Here is a 14,316-nt window from a genome sequence, read left to right on the forward strand (position 1 = left end):
TTGCTAGGAGTTTTAAGAAGCTGAGAAGTAAGCGAAATCTCTGTTGATCACCCCAAAACAACCGTGACAACATTATCGTCCCTAGTGTTGGCAGCGAAATCGCTCAATTGAAGTCAAAGTAGCGCGCCATCATTGCGTCTTGCCTCTTCCTACAGCAGATATCTTCGGCATATATTCACGAAATAATCCTTCAACCAATTGCACGAGACCGACACCATGGCATCGGGCCAGTTCTTTGACCCCTTAGTCGCACTTCGCGTCGCGCCTCTTGTTTCATCAACTTGCACCCTGCTGTTCGCTTGGGATCAGCACTTCTTCCTCAGCCTATTCAATGATACCTCCGAGCTTCGAAAGAAAAGCGCGCCTATGTTGAAGCCGTACTTTAACACCTTCTTCTCACGCGGCGTCTTTTTCGTCCTGGGCTTCATCGCCGTATCGACGAGCACCGGTATCTCAAATCTCTACAGCCAGCCAGCTGCTCTGAAGTCGCAAGGCACTTATTGGTGGTACGCTGCTGGCGCGGCGTTGTCGGCGGGACATTTGCTTTATGTTCCGGCTGTTGCACCGCACGTGAAGGCTTTGGCCGAGGCAAAAGACGACGACGACGTCAACGGAATCTTGGATGAGTGGTTGAAGGCCAACTGGTTGCGCATGGTTACCGTGGACCTTGGCGCCTGGCTTGCTTTTGGTGTTGGGGCTTTAAGCACGTTGCGTGTGTGAGCAAAATTGGAAATATAGGTGGAACATGTAAACATAATGTACCCGGTAATGGAAATGCCGTCTGGATAGAAACTCCTCCGAGGCGAGCAGCCTAGTCTCGCAAGATCAATCAAGAACCTTGAGTGCAGAAATCCCGCCAAGTTACTAGAGATTGAGGGATACTCAGTGCGCATCAGCTACGAAGTACCTTTTCAGGTGAGATGCGATGTATGAAGTCGACTTCCTTACTCATATTTCTTCAGAGGCATTTGGAACCTCTTCCTTCCGCTCACAAACCAATCGGCAAGCGCACCTATCAAGACTGCTCCAAATATTGGACCTGCGTAATTCATGTTGTCCTTGGTGACTGGCAGGATTTGAGGGAACGGCATCCATAACACAACGTATATCAAGTAGCTGAGCGCGAAGAGATTGACCGGAACGCCGACAGCTCCTAGCTTGAAGGGTCCGTATGGCGGTGGCGGGCCGCGAACTTTCCGGATTAAGAGAAAAAGGATCGGGAAAAAGTACGATACATGAAGAGCCAAAGCCTGGAGAGAAATCAGGGCGTTGAAAGCTGTGGCCGAGGCGATGTAGATCAGAGAAAGACATGTGACTATAATCCCAATGAGGAGCAAGGCATTCATTGGTAACTTGAAAGTAGGACTGATCTGTGATAGAACGTCAAGCTGGGAGCTTTGGCAGCAGAGCTAGGAGTTAGAATGACTTACATGCGAGAAAAAGCGGGAGAATGGCAAGCCCTTGTCGTTCGCGAACATCCATACTAGACGGGATACTGACGCCAACATGTTGAATGAGGCGAAGAAGATAATGACTGCTACCAGGGAGACGAGAGTGTTGGAGGCAGCTTTCGAGCCAGTCGCATTGTAGATTACGTAGATGAGCGGCAATGGGGCTGTAGAAAGGTCGTCCAGAGGTCCGATGTAGAAGAGTAAGATCGTAACAAAGACAAAAAGCATGACTGAGTTGACGACGCAGGCAAGAATGACGCTTCGTGGAACGCGTGTTCTAGCTTTTCTTACTTCATCGCCTATTCCAGTTTGATGGTCAACATCTCACAGCTGAAGGATTCGGTCTCAGTTTGTTTTCAAGGAAGCAACTTACTCATGTGTATGACGCTGTCAAATCCCGTTACGGAGAACGTTATCGTTAACAGTCCCAAACCCCATGATACTCCGGGATCATTCCATCCCGAGACGTCAGATGTAAGCGTCTTCAAAACGTAGTCGGAACTGCTGCGTTGTCCAAGGACAGCGAGAATAACAATGGAGGCCACGAACAAGGCAATATGCAAGACCCCGCCAATTATCTCGAACGCATTGAGAAACTTTCGAAACCAGAGATTAAATAAAAAGGGCAAGACGAGAGTACCAATCATGATGAGACTAGTATGCCATCGCTCTGGCGCATAGTTATCATAGTTGAAGATGGCTAGGGACGTGATGATGTTTGCCAGGATTGATGGTGGTCCCCCACAGGCGAAGCACCACGCAGCAGTAGTGATCCATCCTGTTTAGCTAGTCAGCATTGGAAACATGGCATGTAAGTCTTTTGGACTTTTGTAGTGAGATACCCTGAAGTAAACCCCAGAACCTGTTTGCGCTAGGGGCAAGATTTGCAGACCAACGATACTGCGCGCCGACAGTCGGATCTCTATTCGACTTCGTTAGCGGCGAGAATCTTGATATCTCATCAAGTCCAATGGGCTTACATTGATGCTAGCTCAGCGAGTGAAAATCCGACGGCACAAGCTCCGAAGCCAGCCAGGATCGAGCCGTAGAACATCGAAGCAGGGCCACCATTCGCTAACGCGAATTGGAAAGTTACGGCGAAAGACTCCCATGATGCCAGTATGATTACGCCGAAATTTACAACAGAGGAATGGTTAATGTATCGCTGCGAGACTATTAGACTTCGAAAACAGATGCTTGGAAGTTGGGCTAGAGGACCTCGAGACCAGATGGCTGCTGCTGTTTGCCATATTCCTCAGAACGAGTGATCAATGTCTTTTCATCAGCACCATCTATTCTGCGTCCGATCGCGTCTGCTCCAATCCTGTCGGTATCTACAACAGACGCCATTATTGATTTACGTTGCAGAATTGAACAGATTGACATCCAAGGGACGGATGAACATCAACTCTGCGCGGTATTATAAGCTTTTCTTGTGAATCCTTTCCGGCCCTCTTACCGCCTGTCTCGTTATCTTTCAAGAATACCCTAGTCCTCTTTGAAAGTTGATGTCGCAAAAAGCATGCAAGAAGCGACCATTTCTCCAATCGAAAACCGGATGTAGCGCCAATTGTGGGTTAGGCTAGCCGCCCACCGCTTTTGCCATGAATTTGAGGTAGCATTGAATCATACAGCAGCACAGCCTGGAGTAACATGGTGTTACATAGTTGTGTGTAGATTGTCTGCACGTAAGCTGACTGCTTTGGTGCCCGTGGCGACCCATCGAACTCGAGCGTACTCTTTTATCCCGATACTTGAGGTTAATAAGCCTCCAAATTCCATGGACTTGTATATATAGATGCCTGACTAACTTCATCCCTCAAGGAGAAATGTCGAGAAGTTGTAACGACACATCGCTTACCCATAACTAATTGCCGCATGATGATAGAAAAAAAGGCAATATCGTAATAATATGCCATGAAGATGCTGCAACAACGTCCTTACGCGACAAGTACTTGGTGTAATTGTGTGAATTTTCCCAAACAAGATCTTGCCTCTGAACGTTAGAGGGACGGAGATGTAGATGAAGAAGAGGAATAAGTAAGATTGCAAGTGATTTGAGCGGCGAGAGCGCATTCTTAGACGGGAAGCTCTGTCTAAATATTTTGGCGCTGTACTTGCGACGATGAAGAAAGATAGCATTGCCGCCAGCAAATACGAGGGGACTTTCTTCTGGCCGCCCGTGTATACTTGGGCACATGTTTTGATCATCTGACTTCGTAACATAGTTAGTGTCTTGACGGATCAGACTGTTAACCACAAGTATATGTCGGCGAACAGTTCCAGCGTATCTTCCCGGGGAGGACCTGAGAAATAAAGCTGGTATCGGGAGCTACTTCTTCCCGAGGCCGGTCCAGGAACTTGAGGAGAAAGATTTGAGATGTTTCGGTAATCTAGTGCCAACCGGCTGTCCACGCTTAAGACAACAAAGATAGAGGTTCAACAGTTTTCTCCCGCTGGTAAGCTCCGAGCAATAGATGCTGCTAAGCCAAGTAGCCTTAGAAACGGCCTCCAGTCCGAAGACGCGTCATCGGACGTCTGAGGCATAATCCAAGGTCATCGCGTTCCTATCAAAGAACGCCACCGGCAGGCGCGGGGCTAGATTGGTGCAACATCGATTTCGGGAAGCCGGCGACCTAGGCCAATTTGGAAAAGGCCGGGATTGTGGCAAAGGCCGACACGTGCATTAGTTTCCACCTCTTCTTTTCTCTTCCTTTCTTTTTGGAAGAGGAATCATGTGTGGCCTCCCGAATGAGAGTTGGGTGTGGTTGGGTTGGATGCCACCGGCACAGACATGTAAGCTCGGATGTCCGAGAAACTGGAGCACGGCCGGCACCCACGTTAGCGACGCCGATTGATGACCGTGAGCCGCTGAGGGAATCGTCTGCCGTACAGCCGACACGTCTTGATTATTTTGAGTCTGTTCTCATTGGCGGGATGTGGGGGGTGACCGTTTAGCCAGATCTTGGCCCAGCGTGAGCCGCCAGATTCGACACATCGATGGCGCACCTTCGATAGCTAGTTCCCGCAGCTTTCACCCTGTAGTGTTTCTTGGCGAGGCTTGCGAGGCAAAAACCCTCAATCAAGGTCTGAAACGATGATTGACGTTTAAGCCAAGCGTCTTGGAAAAACACTTCTTCCATAGAAAAGTGTTTTGCCCTAAGGTTAGTCTTGCGATCTTTCTGAAAGGTTTCAGGAAGAGTGGCGTGGCGGCATAAAACTCTCATCCTCTCTGACAATTTTCGACGGCATCTTATCCCGAGAAATTTCGTTGCAGAAAGCATTCGTTGAGGTTGGCTGAGGTTAGGATGATCGCCGACTTGAGGCTAACGTCAACTTGAGGCGTCCGAACATTATGAAATTGCCTTTACGACGGGAATCGCCATTTTCAGCTCATGCAAAAAGCAAAAAAGTCGGAAAGAACGGCTGGATAGTCATCCCACGAGGGACAAAGTTTGAGGCGTTTTCTGCTTACGCTCTCGGGCCCTCAGACGCCCTGACTTGGAGGCTGGCATCAGACTGACAATTGAAGACGGGACGCTTACAACGCCACGCAAGATGACATTTCGGACAAGCAGCTAGAGACATTCACCAAAGAGCTACCTGACACATGGGCCAAGCCGTCAACGTTCCCTGTTGGGTTTGTTCTTCTGCGCCAATGCACAGCTTTCAGTGCCCTCTTTAAGGATCATCCAGATTGACATGATTGCGGACCGAAACATCCCAACCGTGCTTTCAATGTCTGAAGCAGGCTAATGGCTCCTGCCTCCCGCTTCGGGGCCGAGCTGACGGCCATGAGTGAGTATGAGTTACTTCTGTGCATACAGAGTGCATCTTTGCCACCGATATCTTACTGTGAGTTCAGGTATAATTAGACACTTGAGATCCCATTAATGCCATCAATCATCACTCCAGCGTTCAACATTCAGTCACTCGCTCTAATACAGGCAATACTCTCGTTCACAACACTCTCTCTTTCTCTCCCTCCAGTTATCATACCTCTTCAGCAAGATGACCGGATCGAAAGCACGCATTGCTCTCACGGCACTCGTGGCCGTCGCCACCGCCTACCCCGGCATGGGACGGGGCGGCGCCGGAACCAGCCACGGAGATATGATGGCGCATCTCGCTAGCCGAGAGGGTGCCGCAGACAATCAAAATCTCGGTGATCTCCTCAAGATCCCCGACGGATCCTTGTCCGACGTCGGCAAGGATGTCAAGGGCATCCTCACGGGCTCCGGATCGCCTACCACGTCCGATGCGGCCAGCGGCAACCTCACTGAGCTCGGCAGCTCTGACTGCAATGCGGACAAGTGCTGCGTGTGGCAACATGTCGCTGCTGACCTGATGCCCACGTTCCGTGACGATAATGGTTGCACCGACCCTGCCCGCGCCGCCATCCGTCTCGGATTCCATGACGCTGCTGGGTGGAGCTTGAACACCGGCGACCTCGGCGGGGCCGATGGATCCATCGTCCTCGCTCCTGAGGAGATCGGGCGCCCACTCAACAAGGGCTTGGAGGAGATTGTATCGCAGATGAAGACGTGGTTCGCCAAGTACAAGGACCACGGCGCCGGTATGGCAGACTTGATCCAGTTCGCCGCCAACACTGCGACGGTGGCATGCCCTGGCGGACCGAGGATTAAGACCTTCGTCGGCCGCAAGGACTCTTCCGTGGCTGCTCCCGATGGTCTACTTCCAGACCCGAAGGACCCTGCCGACAAGTTAATCGAGCTGTTTGGCAACAAGACCATCACCGCCCCTGGTCTCGCTGCCCTTGTCGGGGCGCACACTGCCAGCCGTCAACGCTTTTTCGACACATCCAAGGTCAACGCCCCGCAGGACACCACGCCCAATATTTGGGATGTTGACTTCTACGGACAAACTTTGGCTGGAGCTCCTGCCGAGGTTGTGACCTTCCCCAGTGATACGGTTCTGTCCAAGGATCCCCGTTCGGCCCCGGCCTTCCAGGCCTTCGCTAATAACGCACCGCTTTGGGGCGGAGTAAGTTTTCACTTGATCCATCTGCTTCAGGAATACAGCTGACCAAATTGCAGGCATATGCCAAGCAGTATCTCCGTTTGAGCCTCCTTGGTGTCTTCAACATCAACGACTTGACTGATTGCAGCAAGGCGCTCCCCGCCGGCACCGGTGTCAAGAGATAGATGTTTAAAGGTATTCTCGCTACATTATATCTTCGGTAGACTTTTGGGGAGGCGTATATAGATTGTGGAAGTAATTCTCGGGGAAACACGATCTAAGGGACATCACAATTTGTGACCTCCGCATAAACGATACCTAGGTAGAAATACGTAATCCATGATAGATATTAGGTATATTCTTCATCCGTATGAAATTGTGAAGAAAATTGTATGCCTCCTTCAAAGGGAACGTGCAGTGGGTTTCGATGATTCCTTCGAGTTATTTCACACAATGTCCAGGATCACTATTCGAGGGCCAGTAAGCAGGCTTATCTCCGGGTCGGTAGCGCACGGTGATCTGAGTAACTCCGGCCGAGATACTCCTCGGCCCTAAGCTCCTCGGACTTAGTTTCTGGTACAGACAGCCCGTGATCTTGATACCCCCTTAACTTAAGTCTGATTCCCCATATTGCCAAGATCTACGATCCGGAGGTTACTTTACTAGTCATCATCCATTGAAATACTGACAAGGGTTGCGGGATGCTCTAGTCAGGCGACTTGAGTTATCCGCCCTGCTGGTGCTGTGATTAAGACTTGGCCCGGAGTAGCCCGTCCCTGGCTGAGCTATCATACATGATAGGCTTCATTTAGGGTATACTTTGAGCGGAAGCAAACGTCGCACTCACGGAAGTGATTAGGTCAAGACCGCTCTTTTTGGTCAAATTCCGTCCAAGACATTCCATCCACGTTATTTAGATGCGACGCAACAAACCACGATGGCGATGCTTTGAAATCAACATCTCTGTCAACCCAAATTTGAGGGGGGTGAAGAGCAGTCGAAAAACCTTGCACAGGCCAACAGAGTCTGATTCAGACGCAATTATGATACTAGAGTTGACTGATATATAACTACTAAACAAGCTTCGCATATTGTTAAGCTTTCTCCTGGTCTGTTCTTCATCCCATCGCAAAGATGTTCGTTCGACATATAAGCTTGGTTCTCTTGGCGGCTGCGCAATACACCTTGGGACACCTCCATTCTCGACAAGATGGCACGACTCAGGATCCCGCAGTACTTCTCGCTCTGGGAATAGAAGCTCTCGGCGGGCGCGAAGCAATTTCTTCCCTCCAAAGCCTGACATACGTCGGCGAAACGTGAGCTGAGTCGTAGTCTAAGTTCTGTTCGGCCACTAACAGATCGTAGCATTCTCAGGGGAAGAACTTTGATGATGGGAATATCCGTCGCGGGTGTGGATAATGCTGCCGTAACAGCAGGCCGACAAAACATTTCTTTTGCCTTTGACGAAACACACGTCAAGCAACGCATTGACAAGATCGCGGCACTTGGGCGTTAGTATTACCTTTTAAGGCTATTCATGGTGCCCAACCTAATTCTTGCCAGCCGGATGGACCTTCGGAAGAGCCAACCTCATGCCGATGGACTTTTCCATCGTTGCCGAGGGTGGTGAAAGTGGATACGCAGCTGTCACTAGAGGCAGCTACAACTTGTACAATCCCTCCGGCGAGCCCCAGGGTTACCTCGACGGTCAGTAGCAGTCTATCCATTAGATTTGATTTCGATTCTCGCCAAGGGCTAATGTTGATCATTTTCTCAGGCCTACTTGCGTCCTACCTGATTAGCGAAGCGTACAAATGGCACCCACTACTTCTTTCCACAGTATGTCTTCGTCGTGGTTACTTTGATGATTTACCTAATCGCCACATTAAGATCCTTTCCAACAACAAATTCACATCTCGGCAAGGGGAGACAGGAGCAGGAATAACGTTAGCAGGAGGTAAGAGAGGTATTCTACAAACTTGCAACATATATGATTGTAACTTGCATCGCAGTTCATGACGATACGCTCGAGTTAACAGTCCTGTTCGATCCTGCCACGAATCTCCCTTACATCATTAGATCCTACGAAGACCACCCCTTTTTCGGCGAATCAACACATGACCTTCTCGTTCACGACTATGCTGAAGTCAACGGGGTCCAAATACCTCAACGATTCAAGACCATCTACAACGGCAAGCATCTTATTGGAGACTATCGCGCTGATCAGACCATCATCAACGATAGTCTACCGAGCGACTTCTGTGCGGTACCGGGCAACGGGACTGTCCCCGAATCCAGCGTTCCAAATCGGAACGTTCAATACAGCTTCTCAGAGATTGGAGAAACATCTGCAAACTTTCTCTGGCCGGGCGCCTATACCGGAACAAAGGAGTCCATCGCAGCTTCGATTTCTCAGCCTCTTCAAGATCTACCTGGGTTCTGGACCATTAACCCCGGCGGTGATCTAGGGATGCGGCAAGGTTTGGTTGAGCTTGAGGATGGGTCTGTTATTGTCTTGGATGCTCCGCCGCATCAGAGCAAGCTCGTCATTGAGTGGGTTCAGACAAATCTTGGAAAGAACATAACACATGTCTGGGTTTGTAATATTCTAGCCGAGAAGCCTTTCTCTCCGGATCGCTGACCCTGGTACAACAGCCTACTCACCATCATCACGATCATGCCTTTGGTGTAGTAGACTACGTCGCACAAGGCGCAAGGCTCATTGTGCCTGAGCATGCCGCGGGATACTACACTACTGTCCCTAGAGAGCAAGTGGTCTCTTATCCGTAGGTCTTCAACTTTTTTCTTCTATTAGAAGACCTCAACTAAAACTATGTTCTTCAAAGACGTGGCGGTTCCTATGTGCTCAAAGACAGCAAGTTGCAGCTTGCTCTCGTTGACATGGAAGCCACTATTCACGCCGAGGACCATGGCTACGCCCTTGTTATCCCATCTTGCCCAGTTGAGACGAGCTCTTCGGCAGTTTTTGATGCGGACCATGGAAACTTGGCGTTTATTGAAACGTTTGATCACGCAGCCGTGCAGGAGCTTCTTAACTCCCTCACTCGGGACAAAGTACCAGGCAATGCGCAGTAAGTCCAATTCGACCCAGCATCTTCTCAAATGGGATCATCAGCAACTGAACAGATAGTAGTTTCTTCCCCTCGCATGGCCCTGCAGGTAATATCACAGACCTGATCAGCGTTTCCGGCTTCATGTATCCATCATTCTCTCCCAAGGAGTTTGTCCACAGCCAGATGGCTTGCTGAATGCCCTATCAAAGCTAGCAATAGTTATCGAGATTCACTAAGCACGGAGGCCCTCCTGAGGAATTTATTCTAGTAGGAAATTTCGTCCCTGTTGTCATTCTTAAGCACCTGACACTTGTTTATTCTGCTTCAGGAATGGCGGTTCTGTCTCACCAGCGCGCCATTTGTACTTGCTTCCAGGATGATCCTCAGGTAGTCGTTCCGAGCCAATAAATACTTCTCTCGCCGTAGCTCCCTGCTTCTCAACGTCGGACCTGAAAATTCCTCGTCTGCGCAATTCAGGGAGCAGGTACTCGATGATATCCTCAAAAGTACCGGGATTGGTAACGTGGGCCAGGTTGAACCCATCCACGTCAGAAACCTCGACCCAACGCTCCAGTTCATCGGCGACTGTGGTAGGGCTACCCACTATCTTGGCACCTAGACCGCCGATACTGAGGTATTCTACGATTCTTCGCTTGGTCCAAGGGAGATTATCTGTGCCAGGGACGGTATCTGACCAACGTCGGATGATGGACTGAATCCGTGGAGAGTCTGCCACTGAGAAGTCTTCATCATCTGGATATCCAGAAAGGTCAATTCCTGTCCACCCTCCGAAGAGAGCTAGGGCACCCTCGGTGTCCGCGTATTTCAGGTACTCTTGTTTCTGCGCTTCGGCCGCCCCATCTGTCGCTGCCACAATGACGTTGATGCCGAGGATGATCTTGATGTGATTAGGATCCCTTCCCTCCTCCGCCGCAATCTTGCGTAGATTATCGACAGTCTTTCGGACACCCTCCGCAGTCTGGCCGCCGATGAAGATGGCTTCTCCATGTCTACCACCAAAGCCGTTTCCAGCTTCAGACACACCCGCCTGAAAGAGGAAGGGTGTTCGCTGAGGTGAAGGCTCAACGAAGTGCGGTCCAGGCACATCAAAGTACTTGCCCTTATGGTGGATCTGCTTGACCGCGTCACTGGCAATGTACGTCCCAGCCTCGAGATCCGCCAAGACTGCATCGTCCCTAAAGCTGCCTTCCCAGAGCTTGTAGAGAACTTCGAGGTACTCGTGTGCAATCGCGTAACGCTCATCGTGCGGGATCTGCTCCTCTAAGCCGTGGTTCCGGGCCGCACTGTCCAGGTATGAGGTGACAATGTTCCAGGCTAATCGCCCTTCGCTCAGATGATCCACCGTGGAAAGGCGTCTCGCCAGCGAATAGGGCTTTTCGTAGGTCAAGCTTGCAGTCACTCCGAAAATGAGGTTCTTCGTGGCTTGCGCCATTGCTGGAACGAGGTACAGCGGATCGTTGACTGGGAACTGTGCTCCGGAGGCCAAGGCTGGGACAACGTTGGCCGGTCCTTTGTACACATCATAGGGTCCGAGGGTGTCGGCTATAAACATTGCGTGGAAACCGGCATTGTCTAGTAACTGGGCGAGCTCGGTCCAGAAAGAGAGCTTCTTGTATTGGTCTGTCTTGTTGCGGGGGTGTTTCCAGAGACCGGGAGCCAAGTGACCGGGCGTGTTCATGACAAAGGCATTGAGAATGAGTTGTTTCTTGTCGCTGGAACCATTCCGGTCTGTGGCAGGATTTGAGTTATCGGCCATGATGAGACTTTTCCAAGGTCTTGGTTGTGATGTTATGTGTCTTGCAGTCTCTGATTTCTAGCGAAGACGGCCCCTCAAAAACGGTTGTTTTGCCATTTGTTTCGATCATCAATGCCGGCTCCAAGTAAGTTTATGCTCTTATCTCAAGTCGAAGGAATGCCGATAGCGCGCATTCTTCTAACTGCTTTGATCCAATAGCCTTGTCGCGATGAGTTGTGGGTGGCTCGTCTGCAGATTGCATCATCGCACGCAACCGATTGCGATCTGCCAAGCTAGCAAACCGCCGAGCAATGTCTCCGGCAGAATCGCTTAAATTCGAACAAAAGTCTAAAGTATGTCTACCCTACAGATCCCACCTTACAGGCGTATGTTATCAATTCCCGGGCCGCAAGTATACTAAGTAATCGTAGTTGCCGACATGGGTTGAGTTCATAACGCAATGCGGGGCAGCTAAGATGTGACCAAGAACTGGGGCCTTTTGATACCGATCTCGGTTCGAAGTCAAGCTTTGCGGAGGCGGCTTGTGTTAAAGTAGTTCTGCTTGGCCTTGTTCAATGGATTCCAAATTCGAAGTTTGAGCCTCCGCTTTCCATCTCTTCGAGTCGGAAATCGACCTGCTCGCACGAAGGGAATTTGTAGACAAAGATCTTGTCACAATGTCGGTCCAACTAGGTGTATCAGGGGAGACCCTAATACCTCAGTCAACCAGCTATGGAATGCTCATAGGCCTTGGTATCGGTTTCTGTGGTGTCATTCTCGCAGCAGTCAAGATCCAAAAGGCCTACCTGGCAGAAGACTCTGGCACCTCCGAAATGTTCATGGTGGCCAATCGGTCGGTTGGGACAGGTTTAACAGCATCGGCTGTTTTTTCTTCCTGGATGTGGATCAATGAGACAGTCTTTTCAGCAGCATTCTGCTACAAGTTTGGCCTTGCTGTGCCTTTTGTGAGCGCAATTACATCAATGTTACGAAAGGCGAAGTTGTTACTGATGCTCTAAGTAGTGGTGGTCAACAGGTCTCTGCTTCCAGATTGCCTTAATGGCAGCACTCGGCGTCTTGGCAAAGATTCGAGTTCCTTACGCGCACACCTCACTTGAAATCATTCGATTAAGATACGGATGGATCGGTCACATTGTCTTCATTATCCTCAACATCACGAACAACGTTTTCGGCTGTGCTGGTATGATCCTCACTGGGTCACAACTCATCTACGGTATCTCGGGCATGCATTTTGTCGCTGCCACGATTCTCATTCCACTTGGAGGTTGGTCGCTCCAATATCTTTGAACCAAATGCAGGCATGGGCTGACTATGACCAACTCAGTCGTACTTTACACCGCGGTTGGTGGACTGAAAGCAACCTTCATCACAGACTATCTGCACACTCTCATCGCCCTGATTCTCATCATTTACTTTACACTCAAGGTCCTCACCCACGATGCTGTTGGTGGTCTTGGTGGACTGTACGACAAGGTGGTGGCCACGGCTTCAGAGAACTTGATTGACGGTAACTACAAGGGCTCTCTGCTCACGATGAAGTCTCGAGATGCGATCATTTGGGGGTTAATTCTGAAGTTTGGAAACTTGGCACTTGTCGTAATGGTGAGTGATTGCGTGCATGTGGTCATGGATGTTGATACTAATCGAAATGGCAGGACACCGCTTTCTGGCAAAAGTCATTTGCGACGGAAGTGAACGCAACTGTTCCCGGATACAACCTGGCTGCGGTAGCAATTTTTGGTATCCCATGGGGCCTCGGTACAGTCATCGGTCTCACTGCAAGAGCACTGCACAACACTCCAATCTGGCCAGGCTACCCGCATCAATTTACATCGGCACAGGTCAACGCTGGACTTGTCATGCCGTACACCATCAAAGCTCTCATCGGCGACCAGGGCATCGACGCTTTCCTCGTTCTTGTATTCATGGCGCTGACGAGCACCGTCTCTTCATCGATGATCGCAGTCAGCAGCATCTTATCTTTTGACGTCTACAAAACGTACCTCAACCCCAAAGCATCTGATAAGAAATTGGTCCACGTCAGCCATCTTACAGTGGTTTTTCATGCCGTGTTTATTACGGCTATCTCACTTGCGTTGAACTACGGAGGCGCCGATATGACCTGGATTGGCTATTTCCGTCCGATTCTCTCATGCCCGGGCATCATTCCGCTTGGCTTGACTCTGTGCTGGTCAGGCCAGACACGCCTAGCCGCGATTGTATCCCCAATACTTGGTTTCCTCACGGGATTAGGCATCTGGCTCGGAACAGCACATGTCATTTACGGCGAGATCAACATGAAGACCACAGAAGGCAGCTTACCAGCTCTTTACGGAGCAATCGGATCTTTCTTCTCGCCTGCGCTCTACTCGGTGCTTCTGTCTTTATACAAACCTGAAAAGTTCGATTGGAGAAGATTTCTTGTTGCTGAGATTGCCGAAGAGAATCAGCTGAAGCAGAGCAGCGAAAAAGAGGAGGCGAACAATGACGGGAATACTTCGTCGACTTCGGAAGGAGAACCACCCGCATCTTCCCTATTTGACCCTGAAAAGTCGGGTGATTCGGAGAAGAATACCGCCGCTGCTGCAGGCGACAACTTCCCTCCCGCGGTTTCTCCCAAAGATACCTCGCTGGCAGGTGAAGTCAACCTGGATGATGTTCGCCACCCGTTCGACGACGATACTATCAAGTTGCTCTACCGCTGGTACCGCATCGCCTGGTACATGTTCATCGCCATCGTACTCGTTACCTTCATTCTCTGGCCAATGCCGCTTTATCGCGATTACATCTTTGAGAAGACCTTCTTTAAGAGCTGGACAACGGTGGCGATCATCTGGCAGTTCTTTGCTTTCTTCGCTGTTGTTGTATACCCTCTGTATGATGGACGTTACGAGATTGTAAGAGGCGCCAAGGGCGTTTGGCACTCGAGCAGAGACCTTCTTAAGTCTGAATGACTTGCGAAGCCGGAAATGCAAGAAACTTAGATCAAGATGTCTAGATACGGCCTGTGCCACTACTATTGTTATCTAAAGTA

The 14,316-nt window shown here is 50.1% G+C and overlaps 7 protein-coding genes across 7 annotated transcripts; 4 read left to right on the top strand and 3 right to left on the bottom strand.

Annotated features, from left to right (window-relative positions):
* Positions 1-216: 216 nt before the first annotated feature.
* On the top strand, positions 217-720 carry CABS01_13118 (uncharacterized protein; the record flags this gene model as incomplete). Its single annotated transcript, XM_060546464.1, has 1 exon — positions 217-720. One exon carries the CDS (start codon positions 217-219, stop codon positions 718-720), a length of 504 nt encoding a protein of 167 aa, XP_060395362.1.
* Positions 721-944: 224 nt separating this feature from the next.
* CABS01_13119 (LPXTG-domain-containing protein) lies at positions 945-2,801 on the bottom strand (the record flags this gene model as incomplete). The annotated part of the gene is made up of 6 exons (XM_060546465.1): positions 945-1,370; positions 1,431-1,750; positions 1,825-2,229; positions 2,294-2,373; positions 2,432-2,616; positions 2,670-2,801. The coding sequence occupies 6 exons, from the start codon at positions 2,799-2,801 to the stop codon at positions 945-947; spliced, it is 1,548 nt and encodes a 515-aa protein (XP_060395363.1).
* A 507-nt stretch (positions 2,802-3,308) lies between these two features.
* Positions 3,309-3,677, bottom strand: CABS01_13120 (uncharacterized protein; the record flags this gene model as incomplete). The annotated part of the gene is made up of 1 exon (XM_060546466.1): positions 3,309-3,677. One exon carries the CDS (start codon positions 3,675-3,677, stop codon positions 3,309-3,311), a length of 369 nt encoding a protein of 122 aa, XP_060395364.1.
* Positions 3,678-5,462: 1,785 nt separating this feature from the next.
* On the top strand, positions 5,463-6,616 carry CABS01_13121 (peroxidase; the record flags this gene model as incomplete). Its single annotated transcript, XM_060546467.1, has 2 exons — positions 5,463-6,455; positions 6,509-6,616. 2 exons carry the CDS (start codon positions 5,463-5,465, stop codon positions 6,614-6,616), a joined length of 1,101 nt encoding a protein of 366 aa, XP_060395365.1.
* Positions 6,617-7,565: 949 nt separating this feature from the next.
* CABS01_13122 (uncharacterized protein) lies at positions 7,566-9,700 on the top strand (the record flags this gene model as incomplete). Its single annotated transcript, XM_060546468.1, has 8 exons — positions 7,566-7,747; positions 7,797-7,942; positions 7,995-8,138; positions 8,209-8,388; positions 8,444-9,027; positions 9,087-9,217; positions 9,278-9,523; positions 9,586-9,700. 8 exons carry the CDS (start codon positions 7,566-7,568, stop codon positions 9,698-9,700), a joined length of 1,728 nt encoding a protein of 575 aa, XP_060395366.1.
* Positions 9,701-9,800: 100 nt separating this feature from the next.
* Positions 9,801-11,282, bottom strand: CABS01_13123 (alkanesulfonate monooxygenase; the record flags this gene model as incomplete). The annotated part of the gene is made up of 1 exon (XM_060546469.1): positions 9,801-11,282. The coding sequence occupies one exon, from the start codon at positions 11,280-11,282 to the stop codon at positions 9,801-9,803; it is 1,482 nt and encodes a 493-aa protein (XP_060395367.1).
* A 656-nt stretch (positions 11,283-11,938) lies between these two features.
* CABS01_13124 (urea active transporter) lies at positions 11,939-14,236 on the top strand (the record flags this gene model as incomplete). Its single annotated transcript, XM_060546470.1, has 4 exons — positions 11,939-12,226; positions 12,285-12,546; positions 12,607-12,884; positions 12,938-14,236. The coding sequence occupies 4 exons, from the start codon at positions 11,939-11,941 to the stop codon at positions 14,234-14,236; spliced, it is 2,127 nt and encodes a 708-aa protein (XP_060395368.1).
* Between the last annotated feature and the right edge of the window lie 80 nt (positions 14,237-14,316).

This window comes from Colletotrichum abscissum (genome assembly GCF_030869225.1).
Source record: "Colletotrichum abscissum strain IMI 504890 chromosome Unknown Scaffold_42.1, whole genome shotgun sequence".
In the NCBI taxonomy this organism is placed as follows: Eukaryota; Fungi; Ascomycota; class Sordariomycetes; order Glomerellales; family Glomerellaceae; genus Colletotrichum; species Colletotrichum abscissum.